Genomic DNA, 21,474 nt, shown 5'->3' with positions numbered 1-21,474 from the left:
ATATTTACGAGTTTAGATGTCACTTACGTAAATAAAAAAACTAGTGCATATACTTTTCAAACAAACATGCATGCTTGTAAGTAACATCAAACATATTTATTACGCCATCAACTATAATATGTGTGATAAACTGTAATTCAAAACTTACATTATATTTGGTTTAATAAGGAAAATAAAAACTGTCTTAATTAAAATAGGTGTAAACACAATCTTTGGTGAAAATATTAAACAAAAAGCTACCATGGCAAGTAAATTAATGTAATGTCACTTCAAGAGACGTATTGCTCTTTAGAGAAATTTTGATATTAATTTAAATATCTTAATCTAAATCTAGTTCGATATTTAACTGTAATTGCACAAAGAACTATGGATTGTAACGTACATGTATACAACTTCTTTGGACATAAATTTTGCTAATAACTTGTAGCTTTGGTTATCGTACCGTGTATACGATATAAATAGTGTTTTGTATTGAATAGACCAAGTATGCAAAATGTTACGAATTTAAGGTTGTAGCATATCGAATGACTAGTTTTTTCTTTTCAACTTAGAACTGGACTTAAGATGAGTATTCTTTTTTTTCGAGATTCTTATAATTTAATATATTCTAACACTGTGATGGAATGCCTTTTGTAATTGAATTTTCCAATACTATGTGACAGTCGTCGAGTGGTTCCAATATTTGTATTAAGAATGTTAAAAGGTTTTTTCGTCGCAAGAAGCTTTCCTCTTCGTACATTTCCTGTGTAACTTTTGCTTCGGCCATTGGTTTTATCATACGCGTTAGTAGATGTTCTCTGTGTTAAAAAAAAAAACAATACAACATTTAGCACAATCAAATCAAAAGTAAAAGGAAGAAAAATATGTTTTTACCTTAAACTTAAACATATTAGAAGTTGAAATTTTCCATCTTTACCCAACGTATTGCCAACTTTATTAATTTCATCTATTAGTTGAACATAATATCGCCAAATGGCAGTTAATTCTCTGCGGGTTTGGTCACTAACACTAGAACAGCTGGTAGAGGAATCTAGACTTGATCCGGAGTCATCAATAAGATGTTCTAATTGTAAGTATTGCTCGAACTGCTCCTTTATTTTAGCTTGGGGAGGAAGAGTTTTGTATATACATCGAAATCAAGTACTAAATTCTACTTACTGAAATAATCCCATATATATAGGTTTCGACCGAAAAACCTTGTTGATCGGAAACCACAAAGAAAAACGTTTTCTAAACATTTTGCCAAGCCTTCATCCCCACAAAGTAAATTGGTTAACATTCCTACGTCTCTATCACGGCTTGGTTTATAATGCCACTTTACAATTGCATTAACACAATTTCCCAGCTTGTGTTGAATTTCGGAAGGGGGAGGTAAATCCTGACCGCGCTGAACGCTTGGGCTGCGAGTGCGAGGAGGTGTTTGACACGCATCCTCTAATTCTGAACTTTTAACACACGTTGAAATCCGTTGTCCAACTAACAAACGTTCCGTGGAGTCATCGTCAACTCCTTTTCCAAGCCAACGGCCACAGGGAAACCTAAACAAATATATGTGCCAACATAATTTGGTAGTCTTATAAAGATTTAATTTTCATTTCATTTTATTTATATAATCAAACCGGACTCAGTTTGGACTACACGATTTATTCTTATACAGGTTTGCTTTCAATTTTCGTAATTGTAACAATATACGCTATAATTTCCAATTTGTAGTACTTGGCAAATTTAGATGAAAATGTCAGAATTTAAAAATAATGTTTGGAAACTACGCATGATCAATTTAACTAATTAACTGTTGATAATTGGGAAGATCACCATACATTATTCGTGTACAAATATTTTGGTACGTCTACAAACTATTTCATGTAAAGGTAAACTTCTTTAACAATTTTCTACAAATAATACGCAAATTTATGGTAGATCAAGCCTATATGAGGGACGATATGGTGATATTAAGTATGTCTTCCTAATCTATGTCCTATGAAGTCGATTAATAATAAATTTATAGTGGATTTCAATTAGAATAGTTATTCAAATTGTAATTCTAATTACAAACTTGAGCAAATAAATGAAATGAAAATAACTTAATAATAATTAAGTATATCCCAATATTTACACATATTGGATTGAATCAATGATTTAAGATTACATTGATATTCCTTTTCTGTCTTATTTATAGGTCGCCTGTTGCATCATAAATGCTCTAATTTTGGGTAAAATTGGATAGTTGATGGAATGAAAACGGAAGGGAATGTAAACGTCCTCTTATTTTCGTTAATTGTTGTTTGACTCCGATTAACCATCTATTTAATCTAAAATCTATATGATAAGGATACCCGTCAATATTCATGAATGCATAAAGTTTTGCATTCTCTGGTTTCGACAACCAAAAACAAATTTTCTGATTTGGTCCAAACTAAGCAGGATAGATTATGGTATGATTTAGATTTCTTGAATAAATAGAAAACGTTGAACACTATTTTACATAGGATGCAAAGATAGATAAAGAATTAATTACTTATATGTATGTCCAGTTACTTCATTGCGCATTACAATGTGTTCGATTAACCATTTATTTGAAGTGCCTGCGTTGTCATGTCCAATGCGTATGGTGGTGATCAATCCTAGGTTTTTAAACTAAAATGAAAAAATAAGATGTTTAACATTTTCCTTTAACTGGTCGGTATTGAGAACTCACATGGAATATAAATTCCAGAGATCCTTTTGGTACTGGAACCTTTTGAGTTTCATTCAATGTTCCGGATACAACAATCCAAACGTTACTAGATGTATGATAAGACCCATATTTTCGTGACGGAATTATGGCAACACGATACGGAAGTTCTGAAATGAAATAATAAACTTTGAAAAAGTATTCGAAGTATATATATATATATATATATATATATATATATATATATATATATATATATATATATATATATATATATATATATATATATATATATATATATATATATATATATATATATATATATATATATATATATATATATATATATATATATATATATATATATATATATATATATATATATATATATATATATATATATATATATATATATATATATATATATATATATATATATATATATATATATATATATATATATATATATATATATATATATATATCAATTTTCACTTACTTGTTGCTGGATAAGTATTTGTAAACGAATAATAATCGACGGTGTTGAGTGTCAAGATATGATATAAAAACTGTTCCTTTTCTTCTTCGCATCGTAAAAAAGAGGACCGTTTATACATGGAGCGTAACAAGGACTCGTCTGATAAAAGTGTACGGAAATGACGTGAAAGTAGTTTCTTTTCCAGTGCTAGACGAACCCATGCCCTCGTGTAGCCAATTTGCGTCTTTATATCACCCATTGCCATAACATTTCTGGGAATTACAATACATACGTTGAATGTCAAAAATTCCGTTCGTATATTACACAACTTACCTAACATCAAATTCCAGAGATTCTGGCAAAGGGACCAGCTGTTCCAAACCAACAAATTGGTTACGATCTCTAGATCGGCTACGATTTGGACTAGTTGGAGCATCCAAATCACTTTGAAATGTTGATAAGTCTAAAATAGGTAAATCGGTATCATATATCGTAAAAAGAAGCGCAGTCAATAACAATTCAATACAAGAATAACCTCTGTTGCAATCACTCATCGATACAATTTTCATTCATCCCCAATTTAGGTACACATGTGTCCCCAAACATTGTAGAAGACTACTATTCATTAAGACAACTTGCAACCTGTCGCAAAACTATGATATAATACTGACATTGAACAATTCCCAAAGATTTTTTATCATTTAAGGTGGAATGAGTCGCCATAATCTACGCTCATTTTAATATCCAATGAACCACAATTATGAAAAATTCCCAATCATACACGAAATAATCTCATTCTCAAATGTTAAGTGCTATTTTGTTAACACGCGAATATGAAATATACTTACAATCCATGCGTTTTCGCATAACATTCCATGCCAAAGCGGGGGCCGCATAAGTGGTATTTATGCCCACTTTATTACCTCCCGTCGCCTTGGGAGATACTGTAGCGGACGTTCCACAAAGATTATTGGGATTAGAACTGGAAGAACGGCTATCTTGTAATTCTACATAGGCTTGTAAATGAGACCACAGTGCTGATTTTCCTTGTTTAGCTTGAAGACCATGAGACCAAATTTTCTCCAATAAATCACAGAGAGATGCTATTAAAGTGTTCTCTTCGATACCATCATTTTTATTCAATCCTAAAGCTACGGCTTCGGTACCCATTTTTTCCAGCAACATTCTTTTTGTTTTACTTTTAATATCCTAAAAACAAAATCTATGTATGTTATATTCATTTGAAAGAGAACACGTGTAGACAATCGAATTCACCTTCAGCAATCTCTCCACAAAGGTCCAGTTGGCTTGAGCGATTAACGCGGGACTTAGTTCAGTGTTGGTTAGATTAGCGGAAAGCCGATTCAGGGCATTGTTGGCTATTGGTTTTTGATCAAAATTTATTTCTTTAGCTCTCCATTTATTTCCGTTTTTTACCCGTCGCAAGCTATTTCCTCTGTGGAAAATACAAAAACGAGAAGACAAAAACATATTTTGTGTTGCACCTTTCAATGCTAATAAACAACCACATTAAAAATATCATGCTATGAATAAGATTAAGTTATGAAATATTCGGTATATTTACGATTGAGGCATTTTCCAATTTAAATTGGATAAGTGGAAAACAATAACAATTTGGCTGTTTTAAGTGCTTTTTATATTTATTATATTATCCATGTCATTGTATAATATAAAAAAATTCGTGGAAGACAAAACAATCATAAAATAAATATTATAAAAATATATAACAAATCATAGACACATTAAAAATGCAGGAGCTATGTTTACAACAAAATAAAAACTAAAATTTCTACTAACTAAACCGAAGTATTCGATTCAAAATAATATCGCATTAATATAAAATTCATTTTAAATTTAAGGTAAATAATATTTTACTAGAGCCAGGCTGCACATTATAAGCCTTGTAGATGTTTGTGTTAGTATTCCTAACATAACTGAGTATAATCATTTTGAGAATTAAAAGTATGGAAATATTTAATCTACCTCGAAGTGCATTCTTGATTCAATACTGTTTTTTCCAGAATGGGAAAGCTGCGGAAGTATGCTGCACGATTAGACAAAATTTCACTTGGCGGGGTCACCTCTATGTCCACACAGTTAAGTCGCTTCTCAAATACTTGTTGGGCTTCTTGGCTAACAACACATGGTTCATAGCTGGTTGCGCAAATCATATTTTCTCCATGACGTTTTCTGAAAGTAAGGAAATCTGGTATCAAAACTATTGAAGTTGAAACTCTACCGCGGATTTTATTATCATGATAATCGTTTCAGATGTGGCAACATCGTATAACTTTGATATTTACGTATGTTTAATTTATTTCAACTTTATTAGTAACATAGCCTCGCAGAGGCCCTATTCGTTACAAAATGTATTATTGGTTAAACTTCAAATATTTCTTAAAACTAATAATAATAATTAATAATCAAATAAATATGATATCTATAACGTATCTCTATTTCCTATTGATAAATCAATTTAACGTTAAACAATATAATGAGACCGTTAATGTAAACTACAAAATTGCTAAATGTAAAAATAATAACAATGATAATAAAAATACAAACAAAATTTTGGTTACATGACACTAAATTATTAAACTAATAAAAAATTGAAAGAAAAAAACAATAAATTTATTAATAAAACTAAAACTACAAATTTATTGGACATAAATAACAATTGTATACATTAAAGAATTTATGGCAATTACTCTTGAACATAAAAATGAATTTAATTAAATTTGTACTAACACTTTTACTGATTTAATGAAATGAATTGATTTTATTTATTATTAGACTCCCAGATAACAACTACTAAAAAACATGAGACAGGTAATTAAGAATAATTTTTATGTGTAGGACAAACTAAAAGTAACGAATTACTGGAAATAGAATGGGACGAAGATTATGATCCGCCAAATAAATCTATCTATAGGAGCGGAAAGTATAGCACAATACTGGCACCAAGTGTTTTAAAACACTTGGTGCCAGTATTGTACCTCATATACATTAACATAACATAACACTTTATTGAATAGAAAAGAAATACATTTCAACTTATGAACTACAAAATTGCACAGATTTGGCTCAGCCTTATATCTAGAGTATATATTTTGTAAGAGAAAAAATTGATGCAAAAATGGTTGATTTATATGAAGGAAAACTATTCTATAAAACTTATTATATTCTATAAAACGTTCTATAAAAATATTAGTAAATAATCAATTAAATATTACTAGTATAAATTTGAGACTAATGGATTGAGACACATTTGACAGTTTGTTCTGAAGCGAGTAGAGATCTTTTCAATGGAGAGAAGAATGGTGTCGATGTTAGCAATATGGTATAGTCTATCAGTAGAAAAGTCCCAGTCTGAGGACCATTTTTGAAATCTTGTTTTTGTGACACCTGCAAACGTCTTATGTGTGTCTTTGCACAACCACCCCATATCGGGTATCCATAAAGAACGATTGCTCGAAATATAGGTCTCACTATCAACATCTTATTAGTTCTACTCAGCGATGAGTTGAAGTTCAGTCAAAGTGTTATGACTGAGTTCATGCTCGTAGAATATAGCCAGGTCGTCAGCATATGCCGCAAATCTACATGGGGAGATCCTGGGCATGTCAGCACAAAAATATTGTATAATAAAGGTCCCAAGACGGAACCCTGCGGAACACCTGCCGGGACTACTAGTAGGTCAGAAAAAGAGTTCAACATTACAACAGTGAAATGTCTACCTCTGAGAAAACTTCTCCCCATTTTTGTGAGATATGGAGGAAAATTAAATTCAATGAACTTATAGACCAGCCCTTCGTGCCACACGGAATCGAAAGCTTATTCGACGTCGAGAAGGACTAAAGCTGTCGATTTACCAGAATTAAAGTTCTCCTTCACGATGTTGTACCTCATACACATTACACTTCCAAGATCCACTGTAAACTAGATTTCAACTGTCATTTGCCTTATAAAAAAGGCAAATGAGCCTAATGTGAATGAGGTATTACATATTTTTCGACAAAAAAAAAAAAACAATCCTAATGTGGGCCACCTTACTCGGTCTGGTTTGACCTAGTGCTCCGGACAAAGTGACAAATATACTGCAAGTTTTGGGATACAGATTGTGATATTAGCTTCTCAAAATACGTTGTTATTGTACCTGACTTAAGTTGCAACAAAATATAATTATAAACTACTACTAATACACCAACATCTTTAGCCCTTAAAAATTAAAATCTTTTCCATAGGTATTCGTAAACTTAAACCAATTTGTATATTACTAATTCGAAAACATTGAATAATGGATACAGTCAGCTTACCTTAAAAGTTTAACCCTTTGGTCGAAAATTCTTAGATTGGGATCAGGTTCTTTATCCCAAACCGACAGTATCTTGTTATCAACTAACGTTGCAAACATTTGAGATTCCAAAAATTGTGATAAAAATGGTCTGTGGTGTTCTGGCTGATCTGATAAAAAGGAAGATTTATCAAAGTTCTGCAGAGTTTCACGATTACTTAACCATTCCTCCCTATCCTGGTTAGGATAGATAACAAAAAATTCATAAGCAAAAAACATATGAACAAATCGATTTAAAAAAATTTCACGTAAGGCATTGTTTATGCGTAGATCTTGGTAATATTTTTCTTCAGAAGATAACTTTGTCTGTTGCTGTTTAATATCTCTATTTCGCGTTCGTGTAGGCGACGATGGTACAGCACTATCAACAGAATCAATAGATGAAGTACGCATGTTTTTCTTACGAAGAAAGTCAGCTATACGTGGTACATGATCAATTTTCGAAGGGTGTGCCACTAATGGTTGGTAATGTAAATTGCTGTGAGAACTATCCGGGGACGAACCAAGCGTATAAACAGTCTCCTGCAATTGGTGAAAGCGCTCTTTGCTACGTCGTGCAGCTTGCAAACCACTTGGTAATGTGCAACTGCTTATCATAGCGTCTTGATCTCGAGATGAATAACCATTTTTTAAACTGGGTTCATACATCACCCTATCTCGTTCGATTTCAAATTTATCTAAAATAGAAATAATTTCTGCCATAAAGTCCATCTTATGTGGAAATGCTGGTAATTCTTCCGGTAGTTGAATAATCTTTTTATCAATGTCAACAAAGCATAGAGTTGCTTCAGAACCGATCTTATTAGCAGCTTCGCATTCAGCGTGGAGTCCCATGACAAAAGGTACTGGTGCGTCCAAGAAATGGTGTAGAGCTGCCGGTAATATAGGTGCGTAAACATGAGGCCAAACAAAAGGAAATAAAATGGATGTGATGCATTCTCCTACTACCATTAGCTTTTGGTAATCTGTAAAATAAAATATACGTTATTTTTAATAAAATATTTAACAACGTGACATACGAAAGACATATTGTTATTATTTTTAATTATTTAATTAACTTATTCATAAGCTTTTTAATTTTACATTGATGTTACAATTAAGAAAAATTGAAAAGAATAATTTCTATATGTATTCTCCATTAGAAATTGGCATATAGAACCCAAAATTGAGTTATCTAGCCCAATCATATCCATACTAAAGGCTATTTGTATTTGGCATTTTTTAAAGACTCTATCAAGTTCCTAAATCTTCTTTGTCAATAGTTTACACTGAAAATGTACATTTGATGATAGGTGACTTTACTTATGTATTTTCATCTGTTGAATTCGAAAATGAAGATTAACATTTTTTTTATGGATATCCCGTTATTTTTAGTCTCGAGCTAGAAATGTCCGATTATATTTGGTTGTTAGTACTTAAATGCAAGGTTTCGATATCACAAACAAACGTGTGATAAGTTAAGTGGTTCAAAATATATCGATGATAATAAGGCGAATTTTCAAAAAAATCGTGTTTTACAATGACTCTGTGCCGCCGGAAAAGTATAAACCATTAAAAAAACTCTTCGTATTTGTAAACTTTACTTTAACGTACTGAATAAAAACTGATAAATAAAATAAATAAATAAGAAATAAGACCATATATTTGCATGATTTGACATCGGATTGGTTCACTCAATTGCTTATAACTTTGTCATTTTTCGGCCGATTTTCTTCTAGTTGGTCTTATTTCTTACGTTAAAGTATAATCATTCCTTTTCGTGTATATCGTGAATACGAACACATGTGTTCTTCCTTAACCTACGTTTTTTGACGACATTTGAATAAATTGAACATATTATGTGAAAATACAAAAAATACTTATAAGTAATGCTTATTGCGTAAAAAATATAATAAGGAAAGTTGTAAACTGTGTTTCGTAAAAGCGGAAGAACTAACAGTTCCAACTTTTAGTGTCCGAATGACATTTCTTCCATACTGCTACCCGTCTTTGGATCTCATTACCTCCATCAATTCAATTCATTGGCGAAGCTAATACCTTCAATAAATCAAGTTTTAATTGTTTTCAAACACATTGTAGCCATTTATTATCTTCACTGAGTTTTTAAATTACCTTTTCAGAAGTTGAGTTGTTGCGAGCTATACTGCTGGACGTGTTTTTATATCGCTCCGATTGTTTTCGATATTCTAATTGCAAAGATTGATTATAAAATCTTCAATTGGTATCACTTGGGTTTTTTTTTTGAAAACGTGATCTATTTGTTGGATTTTTATTTCGAGAAGATACTGATAAACATCTGTTGTTTTTGTTTCGAAAAAGAAAACTTTCATCTTGGCTCTGTATAAAGTTGTGCAACGCTTCTAATAGCTCTACAACAATAACTACACAATCTTACCAACACATACCTAAGTTGAGAGCTCATCACAGCGATATGTCAAAAGCATTTGAGAACCAATTATTGGCAGACATCACACTCTCCAACAACAAACTTCACGCAGAACTTATGGATAAGTTAACGGCTGCAACTAAACGAAATAGAGAGGAGGACAACAACAACGCAGAGACAACAAAATATGCGCGCCTATCCACACCTGATCGGTCGTCTATCCATTTATCTCAGATTGAGAATATTATTGAAAAACAGACTCTCTTTATTCAATCATCGTTTCTTAAATATGAAGAGAACTTACACAACTACATTAATAAGAGGCTTCAAGACGTAGAGGCAAATCTCTTGAAAGCTCTCAGCAATCGTTTGGATGAGATAGAGTTGAATGCAAAAGAATTGAGTGAAAGAGTTTCAAAGATGGAAACAGGGTACCGTGAAAATCTTGATATTCTGAACGACATTCAAACCTTAAAAAAAACATGCTGAACGGCAAGATAATATGGCAGTGTCTTGTGATCTGAGAATTAATGGTATACCTTACAACAATTCGGAAAACTTAAACAATGTGTTTGACAGTATCTGTAATGCCATTAATATACCTACTCCACCCTACAAAACTGTTTATCGTCTCAGGAATAAAAACTTGGGTAATTCTGTGGACACAACCATAATTGTTCAACTTTTTACTCCATTTCTGAAAAATTTCATTTTGAAGACTTTGGCACAATATAGAAAAACAAATAATACTCCTCTACGGCTTCATAATATTGGATTCAATTCTAATGGACCCATACATATTCAGGAAAATCTTACATCGTTGAATTACAAAATTCTGCAGGCTGGGAATAAACTGAAAAAGCAAAACATTATCGCCTCTGTTTATTCCTTTCATGGACTCATTTATATTAAGCCCACATCCAATAATGAACCTGTCCTTGTTGAAAGCCTGGACCAACTTAACCAGCTTTTTCTTTCAACATCCACTAATAATCTGTAAGCCCGTCTTATATGTGCTCTATGCTAATAAAATATTGTTGAGACCTAATGTTATACATTTGAAAATATGTCGTACTAAAATTTTTAAATTAGTTTTTTATATTTATATCAATCACTACTTTCCAAAGTCAAATAATGGACTCTACATAAACCCAAGCAAATCGAAGTTCATGATTGTGTCTAACAGAACAATACAACCCCTGAGTGAATATCCTGCTAAAATTGGCAGTGAAAACATTAAGCACGTTACTAAGACAAAAAATTTGGGAATCTTCAATCAAAATTTAACTTGGAATGATCACATCTACACTACGTCCGGGAAGGTTTTTGGGATGTTACGCCCATTATATCAAACACAATACTTTACACCTCAACATATAAGAGAATTACTGGCAAAATCATACTTGATGTCGACCCTTTATGGTTGCGAAGTCTTTTCTTCCTGCGATGTTAGGAGCAGATCCCGCCTTGAATCTGCCAACAATGCGATTGTGCGGTATGTCTATGGTATCCAACGTTATGAAAGTTGTTCATCTTTCTCAAGAAAATTATATGGAGTCGAGTTTAAAAATCTGTTTGACATACGAATTCTCACACTCTTACATAAAATTATCTACACCAGAACACCTACGTATCTTTACGATAAATTACGATTCGGAAGAACCAACAGGAGAATCCTGCTTATACCCCAACAACACCAACTTTTAATTTCTGAATGGCACTTCTTTCTCTCTGCATGCCGTCTATGGAACTCTTTGCCTGCATCAATACAATTTACTCACAACGCTAATACGTTTAAGAAGTCACTATATACATTTTATTCTCAATAGTTTAACTTTTTCAATAATTCTGTCCCATGTACACTTTCATAGTTTGTTTTGTTTTTATTCTTAATCCATTCCAAGCTTTAATGATGTTTATGTATTTTATATATTGTAGCATAATGCAAAATAAGTTATTTAAATATGTAATACTACCTTAAAATCACATACTGTAATTAAAAGATTATAATATCTTATTGTATGTGAAACCTCATTCAAATAAAATGAAAATGAAATAACATTTGTTTTTACCCTTAAATTTTTGTTTTAATTATTATTTCATTTTATTTATATTATTTTATTTTGCCCTTAAATTTTGTTTTAATTTATTATTTATTATTTTTAAATTCATTGTTTACCATCATCTTGTTAACTAGCAATGAACACGACTCACATACCGTAATTATAAGATTATTAATATCGTGTTGTATGTGAAACACGAAAAGTCAATATATAAATAAACAATAACAATAACAATAATGTTCGGTGTGGTATTGCTAATAATAATAATTTCGGTGCGGTATTATAAAAAGTATGGTCCAATTTCTGGTTTCTGAAGCTAACTAGAGGTGTGCGCGTGAGTGAAATTTTACTCACGTTCACGCACATTCTCGCCCGTCATGACACATTCACGAATGGAAAGTCATGACTCAGGACAATATTTGTAAATCACGAAATTGTTAGTGACACGACAATTCGCATGATTCACAACAAATCTCATGACTCGCTGCAAGACTCATAATAAAAAACATTTTCATAACTCACGACCGAACCATAGAAAATTGCAAAATTAAAAGATGGTTCACCGGCGAACCATCAGACAATGAACGCTATTGAACTCCTAAGCGTGATCAAAACCATGACGGCGATTGGAATCAGTTAGTGTGAACGTGAATTTTATCGTGTGATTTCAATCGTGAACGTAAAGTTTTTTTTTTATTCACTCACATCCACGGATAGAATGTGATTTGCACTCACCCTCACACACGACTCATTCCTGCACATTCACAAGATTTAGTTTAAGTTCATTCAATCAAGCGTGTCTCGAAAATTTCTTGTCAGGCGCACATCTCTAATGCTACCGTAGTGTCCATCTCTCTATGCTCTTTGGTCTTTTGGGAAATCTTGAATACCATCTACTACTAAATGTTGGCCCTATGTTGGTAATAAATTGAAAAATACGCATTGAACATTTCAACCATAATATTCTGGAGCGCTCGTTTGCAATTCGAGTTACCAGACTGTGGAACTCCTTACCTCAAAACATAAAGCAATTATCGAATAGTGTTCATGTTTTCAAAAAAAAGTTAATATCCCATTTTTCTCACGAAGCTTAGCAGTTTAGTCATTGACAATCTCTGTCTCACACTTATTCATTATTTTTTTAGAAATGTGCATTGAGGATTTTGCTAGATTTTTAGATTTTTAAGTTTTTTTATAGTTTTAGAATTTTTCGTGTTAGTGCCTTAGCAATTTTTGATGTATGTAATTAATATTTTAAATCTCATTATTGCTCTACTTTATATATCTATCAACATATGGCCCATGGGGGCTCAGTTTGATTAAATAAATAAATATATAAATTTTCGTAAAAAAATTTTCGTAAAAACAAATGTCGTGAAACTAATAAAACGTATCTTACATATATATGCTTTTATAGAATAAAATCTTACCATTTGATCGCAGTAACACTTGGTTTTCCAACAACACACATGTGAGAAGTTGTATCACACATTCAACACCGAGATACGTAAACAGTAGGCGAAGCGAAAAATCTAAAAGTGGCAATTCAGATGTAACTTCAGGTCTTTGTAAAGTCAAAGCAATTGGTGGCAAATGTGATTCTGGTGGAGGTAGGTATATTCGTATTGATTTGCCAGGCTGTGGCAACATAACTTCATATAGTATATTATAGACGTACGATTCGAGACTGATACCTGGGCCCGGTTGACGAGGAAGACATCTAAAAAAAACTTTTTATGTATTTTTCAATAGCAAAGCTCTAAAAACTTACTTGTACAGATTTTTCAAGAAAACCTCCGCTGCATACGCATACGGTACTTGGCATATTAACGAAATACTTTTGGCAACGTAGAGTTTATCCTTGGTAATATCATAATAACTTTGGGCCGATTGTGGAGCTTGGCCTGCTACTTTAAAGTGGCGTGGCAATGACCGACTAACTGGGCTGTCTTTTATCCTCGACAGTGAATGTATTTGTTGTCCATTGGATAATTCAGTAATGAACATTGACTGTGTCGCATATGCATGGAATGAGAGCGATATTGTCTAATACATGATCTGGTATATTGAATGTTGAACACTTACCTGTAATGTATGCATTGCACTACAAATGTTGCGATTACGTATTTCTTCATAAAACACAAGACTGAATCCATAACAACGTTTCCCGTCCTCTCGAGTTGTGGCAAAGGAGTGAAATTTCGGTTCAAGGTTATGCTTTTGTGTACGAAAACGTAATCCTTGAGGCAAAGACAGCTATAAGCACAAACAAAGTGTAAATATGGGTTTAGAAATTTATTTTATGGCATTCCAAGACCTTATTTTCACCGAAATAACTTCATTTTATTATAAAAGCAACAAAAACAAGCAAAAAATGTCATACCATACAAATACCATGAGAATCAAATGGATTCCAAGACACATTTTCAGGATAATGTGCTAAGGGCTTACTCTTGTAAGCTCGATCTAATGGTGAACAATGTAAGTTATCACCTGCAAAGATACAAAATTAACACTTATGTTATGCTATTAAATTTGATTGAATACACACACGATTTTGTGACTAGTTTGTAATGAAATGACATATATATAAAATATCCAGAAATACATGAACATTGTTAGAGGAGAGTTAACTATCAATCTTTTAAGCCTACACACAAAAAAATTTTTTTCTGATTCAATCACGAAATTAATTGATCCAATTAATTTTTTAATTGAAATGTCTTCAATCACATAAATTATAGTATCAATTAAAAAATTAATTGACAGTCAATTAAATAATTAATTGATCCAATTAAAAAATTAATTGATACTACTAATTTGTGTGATTGATTTTTATTTCAATTAAAAAATTTGTTGAATCAATTAAATTTTTAATTGAATATTTTTTTAAACTCAATTAAGATTTTAATTGGAGAAATTTTCGTGAATTTTTTTTCTGTGTATATATTTATTTGAAAGTTAACTTAACTCTTTAAAATTTCCAGCAAAAGTAACCCTAAACGAAAATATATCATTTAACAAACAGTTAGACTCTAACGAAGCTTCGCCCGTCCCAGTGGGCTTTCTTTTGGTTAGTAAACGTCCTGTGGTGGATGTTAGACCAGCGCCATTTCAGAAGTGCACCCACTCCAGGCACCGGTTACACCTCACCGAAACCGAACGGTGGTGAATCTGATTTCGACAGAATGAATAGTTCCATGGTACGTGGTTTTCCTCTATCCCGGCTACACTGATGTGGCAGCCTCTGGCCGCTAAATTGGACCCATCGGGCGGTGTAGAGAACCCGCCGCCGTGAGAATGTTTAACGAAGCTTGATGAAAACGGACGTTAAAAATAAAAGCATATCAAACAAGTAAGGAAAGTCTAAAGTCGGGCGGGGCCGACATTATTATTCTTCACAGATATATTGTCACTTTATAGATCTGCATCTTCGGTACCAACTCAAATCCTTCAAATTTTTTAGGTGCTATATAAAGGACGATATTTCCATATACATATATATAAATCTGAACCAATTTGGACATTTGTACACTTCTACAAAATCTCTGGACTTCAGATTTAAACCGATTAATGTTCTGGGAATTAAAATATTATTTAAAAATATGTTATTAAGTAGCTAACCAACAGAGGAAAAGTAACAGAAAAAAAAAATGGAGCCGATTTGGATAAAATTCGGCAGACTTAAAGAGCTATACGTGGGCACAAAAAGCGCGGTATAAACAGAAAAAAGTTAAGTGTTTTGGAAACTTCCATCTCTGTTTTGAACACATGTTAAATTTTGTTTCGATCGGGCAAATCCTTCATATTGCATCCGCAATTTTTTTACAATGGAAAAATTAGAAATGCGTGCTGTCATTAAATATTTACATAAAAAAGGTTCACCAATGTGATATCACAATGGACTGAATAGTCTAAGTGAGCCTGATACATCGGGCTGCCTCCTAACCTAACCTACATAAAAAAGGTTTATCGGGACGGGAAATTCATAATGATATAGTGAATGTGTTAGTGCTCCTTCATATGCAGCAGTGAAAAATTGGGTTGCTGAATTTAAACGTGGTCGTACAAGCATTGAAGATGAAACACGTAGTGGTCGTCCAAAAACAGCAACAACAACAGAAATTGTAGCCAAAGTGCATGACATGGTATTAAATGATCGACGAATAAAAGTGCGTGAAATTGCTAATATCATGGGCATCTCAAATTATGGAGTCCATTTAATTTTACATGAAGAACTACAGATGAAAAAGATTTCTGCAAGATGGGTGCCGCATTTGTTAACAGTCGATCAAAAACGCATAAGAATGAACATTTCTTAAGCTTGTTTGGATCGTTTTAAGCGAAATAAAATGGATTTTAAGCGTCGTTTCATAACCGTTCATGAGACATGGATCCACCACTATACTCCAGAGACAAAAGAACAATCCAAACAATGGACTGTAGCTGTAGGAAGTGTCCAAAAGAAGGCAAAAACAATCCCTGGTAAGGTTATGTCAACGGTTTTTTTGGGACTTCAAAGGTATGTATTTTATTGATTGACTATCTGCAAAATGGTAAAACAATAAATTCAGAGTACTATTGCAACCTTTTGAATCAATTAAATGTATAAATTCGAGAAAAAAAGTCCTAGCTTACAACACAAAAATAATTTTTCATCAAGACAACGCACCGCCCTCGTATGTACATCTGAAACGATGTCTACAAAATTTTGCATATTTAACGGCTCAGTATGCAAATCATAAATAAATAATCTGCAAAACGAGAAAACTATGGATTCCTTTTCATTTGTCGTAACTCTGCAGATCCTGACGCATCTTGTATAGTTAGAAACGTTGGTGATGATGATGACAATGTACAATGCGAGCTCAGATGATGACAATGTATAATGCGAGTACACTTTGTAAATTAAATACTAAATATAACCATAGTTGCTAAAAATCTATGAAAACCCCTATATTAGGTCGATAGCTAGGAAACTAGATCTCCGGCAAAAAATTTTGATTTATAGGTTTTCATTACTCCCATAGACTACCAACTGTGCTAGAGTAGATTTGGTTCCCAATGATGAGTTGGGGTTTGCGTTCGATGTATATACCAAACTGTAAGATCGCACTTAAAACGCGACCTTACTTCGGGCACAAAAATACAAGTATCGATATAAATCGGCATATAATTTAATTCAGAATCCATTAGTACGAGCCACGGAAAAGCATATATTCGATTGTTACTAGCTAGAGTTATACTGATACGTTTTTATTTGCCATAAACTTACCAGAAAAGCGATCGGGCTCCAATCCTGTATCCAAATCCAAACCACATATAACAAAATAATCTGCAAAACGAGAAAACTGTGGATTTCTTTTCATTTGCCGTAACTCTGCAGATCCAGACGCATCTTGAATAGTGGGAGACGTTGGTGAAGATGAAGACACAGAACTAGGCGAGGTCGGATTGCCCGAATCGTTTGCAATACTTGTAAAGCTAGCTTTAGCAGAAGATGCATTACTGGAACATTTTAATTTTTGCATTGCCACAAATGGCCTGCTTCCAACATTTTCGCTCTTTGGAGTTTCTACATGTGGTGGCAACTTCAGACATTGATTGTTAGTTGTTGACGTGGATGGTACGGAATCACTTTTTATTGCCAAACACTTCTTCGCGTTGACTATATGGTCATCCGACATTTTATTATGTCAAGAAGACAATATACAATACCAGTATATATTAGGTATTGTGATTTTTTAAATCTTTCGTTCAACCACCACTGCTAGCACATACGCTTTGGCTATGTGCTTTAAAATTGCATAAATCTAACTAACAATTATACCGTTAACATCAAAATTAATTAAATTTGCTCGATATATTTATTCGATCCCACTTTCACACGGTTTATGTTGTATCATATAATAACAAAATGTCAAAAATGGTGGGTAAATTTATTCAAATGTACTTTTTTTTGTTAAACAGACACATATGTGTTGGAAGGTACGTTTTCTATGGACACCAAATGAAAAATAAGTGATATCCCAATAAACACAAACGTTTGAAACCGGTAGAGATATATTCAAAAGATTATAGGCCATACACATTAGGCTCAAATTCTACTAAAAATAGATTTGAAATCCTTTTTTTATAAGGCAAATGATATTTGAAATCTGGGTAAAGTGGATTTTGGAAGTGTAATGTGTATGAGGTATTAGAGTAATATTCATGTTAATTAATTAAAACAAAATTTCAACAAAAAACAGACATTGACTCAACAATTTCTCATCTGCAATTCTCAAATTGAAGTACATCCCTACAGTTTTCGATGTGACACTGATATTGCGTCCGGATAAACTTATAATCTGGACGTCGCATTACCCCTGCCAGCATTTCAAAGTTCAATTTCATCCTCACCTCTACCACAGACTCGTAAATGTCACTACAACAATCGCCAACTGTGAAGGGGGAGCATATCAAAAAGTACAAAATGTACATGAAAGTATTTTGGAGCATCTCTGGTTTAGCTATACCTCGTAAAAAAATATTTTTTTTGGGTCGATAGAGAATTAAATTTGACATCGAAATAAACAGTAACCGGTTGGCGGTCGTAACCGTTTAACCGGTTATTCGAGCCTAAAGTGTAAGCAAATAATCGTTAATAAAACCGGTTTTAGTGAACCGATTATTTTGAAATCTACATCACTAAAAAGCTAAAGGTAATACCTTTCAAATGAGGTACTACTCGGTTATCAGTTTAGGTTTTAGATGAAAAAATCGCGCGATTTTTTTGAAAAAAATTTCGTCTGAGGCGCTTTTTCACTCTTACAATTACAAATGTTAACAGGTTTCAAAAGTAGACGTTCACATTAATTCACATTTGATAACAAAAATAAAACAAATGACACTTTTTAAAAATTTTTAATAGTATTAATGGATCTTCACAAACAATTAATTTTTGAAGCGCATGGTTGCATTTAACGCCACAGCCGATGTTATAACGTCTCTTTCATATTTCGTGTACTTCCCCATAACCAGTTTTAACCCAGATCTTTTTTCATTCTACCCCGAAAACAACTTTGAAATAAAATTGAATATTTTTGTTTTTTGCAAAATTTTAATTTCACGGCTACATTTAAATTCACCAGCAAATATAACAGAGATATTGGCTTGAATATGACTTTAACGGATAGGTAGAAGTGTTAGCTACACAATGCAATTAGTTATTTTGCACATTTACATCGATCGTTTTTGGATTAAAAGCCGGTTTGTAAAAAAAAACCGGTTCAAAAACATTTTTTCATCTAAAACCTAAACCGGAAACCGAATCGTACCTCATTTGAAAGGTCTTACCTTTAGCTTTTTAGTGATGTAGATTTCAAAGTAATCGGTTCACTAAAACCGGTTTTATTAACGATTATTTGCTTACACTTTAGGCTCGAATGTCAAATTTAATTTATTTCGATGTCAAATTTAATTCTCTATCGACTCAAAAAAACATTTTTTTTACGAGGTATAGCTAAACTAGAGTTGCTCCTACTGCTGCATGTTTATGGGATCGATAAAACATTTACAGATTATTTAGTCATCGCCGATAAGTCGTATCGATCCGACACACTGTAAAGCGGACCTTAGACGGTCGGATAAACCCTACGGCAGAGGTTCATCTATTTGTTGTGTATTCTTTCAAGATTTGCCCTTACACTGCTCGAACAAATATGATGACAACGTGGAAAAATAAGATGAAGCATAAACATAAACAATGAAGATGTATGAAGAGTTATGGGTAAAGGCATTTTTTACTGAACAAATGAAAGAACATTGCCGTATCTAGGCATTTTTAACCAGGGGGGCTATAGCCCCCTATCTATACTACAGTAACAATATATAATGGAAAATCATATATAAGTTTTCACATTCTAGGGGGAGGGCTAATTTTTTTCTGGAGGGGGCTAAGCCCTCCCCCCAGAGGCATTACTACGCTTATGATTCCGGAAGTATTCCACATTTCATAAATTACAAATTATTTGATGGATTTCAAAATACTTCTCGCCTGGTTTTCCACTAATTAGAAGTGGAGTTTTTCTACCTTTTTGCCACAATTCTTGTTTAGAATTATATATTTTTTCAATTTCTAGCCAGAATTGACGATCCCTCGTTAATTTCATTGCAGAAATGCCTGTTTTTATTGTGAAAATTAATTTGTTTTTGATAATGTTTGGCGAACATCCCCTTACACCCAATGATTTGTGCCACCCAACCAGAAAAAATCAAAGTTGTTTTGATTTTTTCCCAACAAGTCCCCGAAACACGTGAACATGACCTTATACTAGCGGATTTGTGGCCGCAACGTGTTGTGTCACAGGGTTTATCCAACGGTATAAGGTGCCCTTAAGATTCTTTACAAACACCGACATTCCGTCCGTCTGATAAGGCCGGTACTATGTTCATTCTTGCGAAAAATTTTTATGGAAACCATTATTTCGCACATAGAAAGCGGCGTTTTTTAGGTAGCTTGGAGCGCTATTTTACAGGGAGCAATATTGGATTAAGTTGGTGGTTGTTGCTTGTTTTTACAAAATAACATTTTATTTTTCCTTGGGCAATTGATCTGCTATTCCTTTGATCCTTTGTATAGTTTCGGAACAAAAATATGGTCCGTGTTTGATTTAAAAACCCGCACAAATAGTTTTTAATAAATAAATTATTTCTTAATTCACATTGCAAATGGCGCCGTGCTATAAACGTCAGTTTTTCAACACGAAAAAACAAAGTATCACAAATGGAAAAAATTTCGCAAATTTTTCGCATTTTTTGGTTTTGTATGGAGTTTCAACGCGAAAACCGAACATAGTACCGGCCTATAGTCTGTAAAGCGCATAACTCAACATCATTCTTTTATTAATGCAAAAAAATTATGTTAAATGTGATGTGATTGTTGTATAAATGTTATGTTTATAATAATTTATAAATGGTCAATCAAATTAATAAACATCTAAACAATCGTGTTTTACATGACCATTGTGGTTATTCCTTCACAACTATCATAAAATTAACTTTTTCTGACAGTTTGAAGGGACTCTTATTGGCGTCGTTCTAAATTTATCTAAAAAGGCACCTAAGAACTGCACTCATGCGATACTTTTTGTAGTAAATAGGAGTGGTACAATTTCTCAATAGTGATGGCACTTTTGCGAGGAGTTTTGGATATCGTATATGACAGTTTACGACGTGGTGGGGATTCTCCGAAGCGCCGTCAAATTCAAAAAATGTTGGCAGGGTACCAGTCTGCTGTAGCGATGGGGGTGAAATCGAACTTTGCAATGCAGGGGCAGGGGATAGACTTCCAACAATAGGAATTAAATAACATCCCACCTGACCACAACGTTCGTTATCGTATTCGATATAGAAATATTCTCGGTTTTTTCTCGAATAAAACTATCGAAAACGATATCGAGAACGGTTCGAAAAAATTTCGAAAAACGTTCATCTGTCGTGCTGTTACTGCCAGCA

General features: G+C 33.0%; 1 protein-coding gene across 2 annotated transcripts; it reads right to left on the bottom strand.

Moving 5' to 3' along the window:
- Nucleotides 1–50: 50 nt before the first annotated feature.
- pns (DENN domain containing pinstripe) lies at nt 51–17,891 on the bottom strand. 2 transcript variants are annotated; one of them, XM_075307685.1, is made up of 16 exons: nt 17,252–17,891; nt 14,360–14,469; nt 14,062–14,232; nt 13,748–13,986; nt 13,407–13,696; nt 7,490–8,492; nt 5,157–5,363; nt 4,428–4,608; nt 4,001–4,361; nt 3,486–3,615; nt 3,174–3,424; nt 2,699–2,844; nt 2,519–2,637; nt 1,159–1,538; nt 874–1,102; nt 51–797 (listed from the first exon to the last, which is right to left on the bottom strand). In XM_075307685.1, the coding sequence occupies exons 1-16, from the start codon at nt 17,661–17,663 to the stop codon at nt 608–610; spliced, it is 4,419 nt and encodes a 1,472-aa protein (XP_075163800.1). In that variant the 5' UTR covers nt 17,664–17,891; the 3' UTR covers nt 51–607. The 2 variants fall into 2 exon arrangements, with proteins under 2 accessions (XP_075163800.1, XP_075163802.1); XM_075307687.1 differs by lacking the exons at nt 51–797; nt 874–1,102; nt 1,159–1,538; ... (4 more) ...; nt 4,001–4,361; nt 4,428–4,608 and adding an exon at nt 4,787–5,098 and having other exon boundaries at nt 17,252–17,887.
- Nucleotides 17,892–21,474: the final 3,583 nt, after the last annotated feature.

The sequence above is a fragment of the Haematobia irritans genome, chromosome 4, assembly GCF_050003625.1.
Source record: "Haematobia irritans isolate KBUSLIRL chromosome 4, ASM5000362v1, whole genome shotgun sequence".
Taxonomy (NCBI): Eukaryota; Metazoa; Arthropoda; class Insecta; order Diptera; family Muscidae; genus Haematobia; species Haematobia irritans.
The sequence above is the reverse complement of the archived record's forward strand: the minus strand, read 5'-3'. Positions and strand labels throughout refer to the sequence as shown.

Bases quoted from the DNA above. Each gene is read 5' to 3' on its own strand.
- pns (XM_075307685.1), bottom strand. From the start codon at position 17,663: ATGTCGGATGACCATATAGTCAACGCGAAGAAGTGTTTGGCAATAAAA. The intron at 13,697-13,747 runs GTAAGTTTTTAG...AGTTTTTTTTAG, and splicing joins TTCTTGAAAAATCTGTACAA to ATGTCTTCCTCGTCAACCGG. The intron at 3,425-3,485 runs GTAAGTTGTGTA...TGTAATTCCCAG, and splicing joins TCTCTGGAATTTGATGTTAG to AAATGTTATGGCAATGGGTG.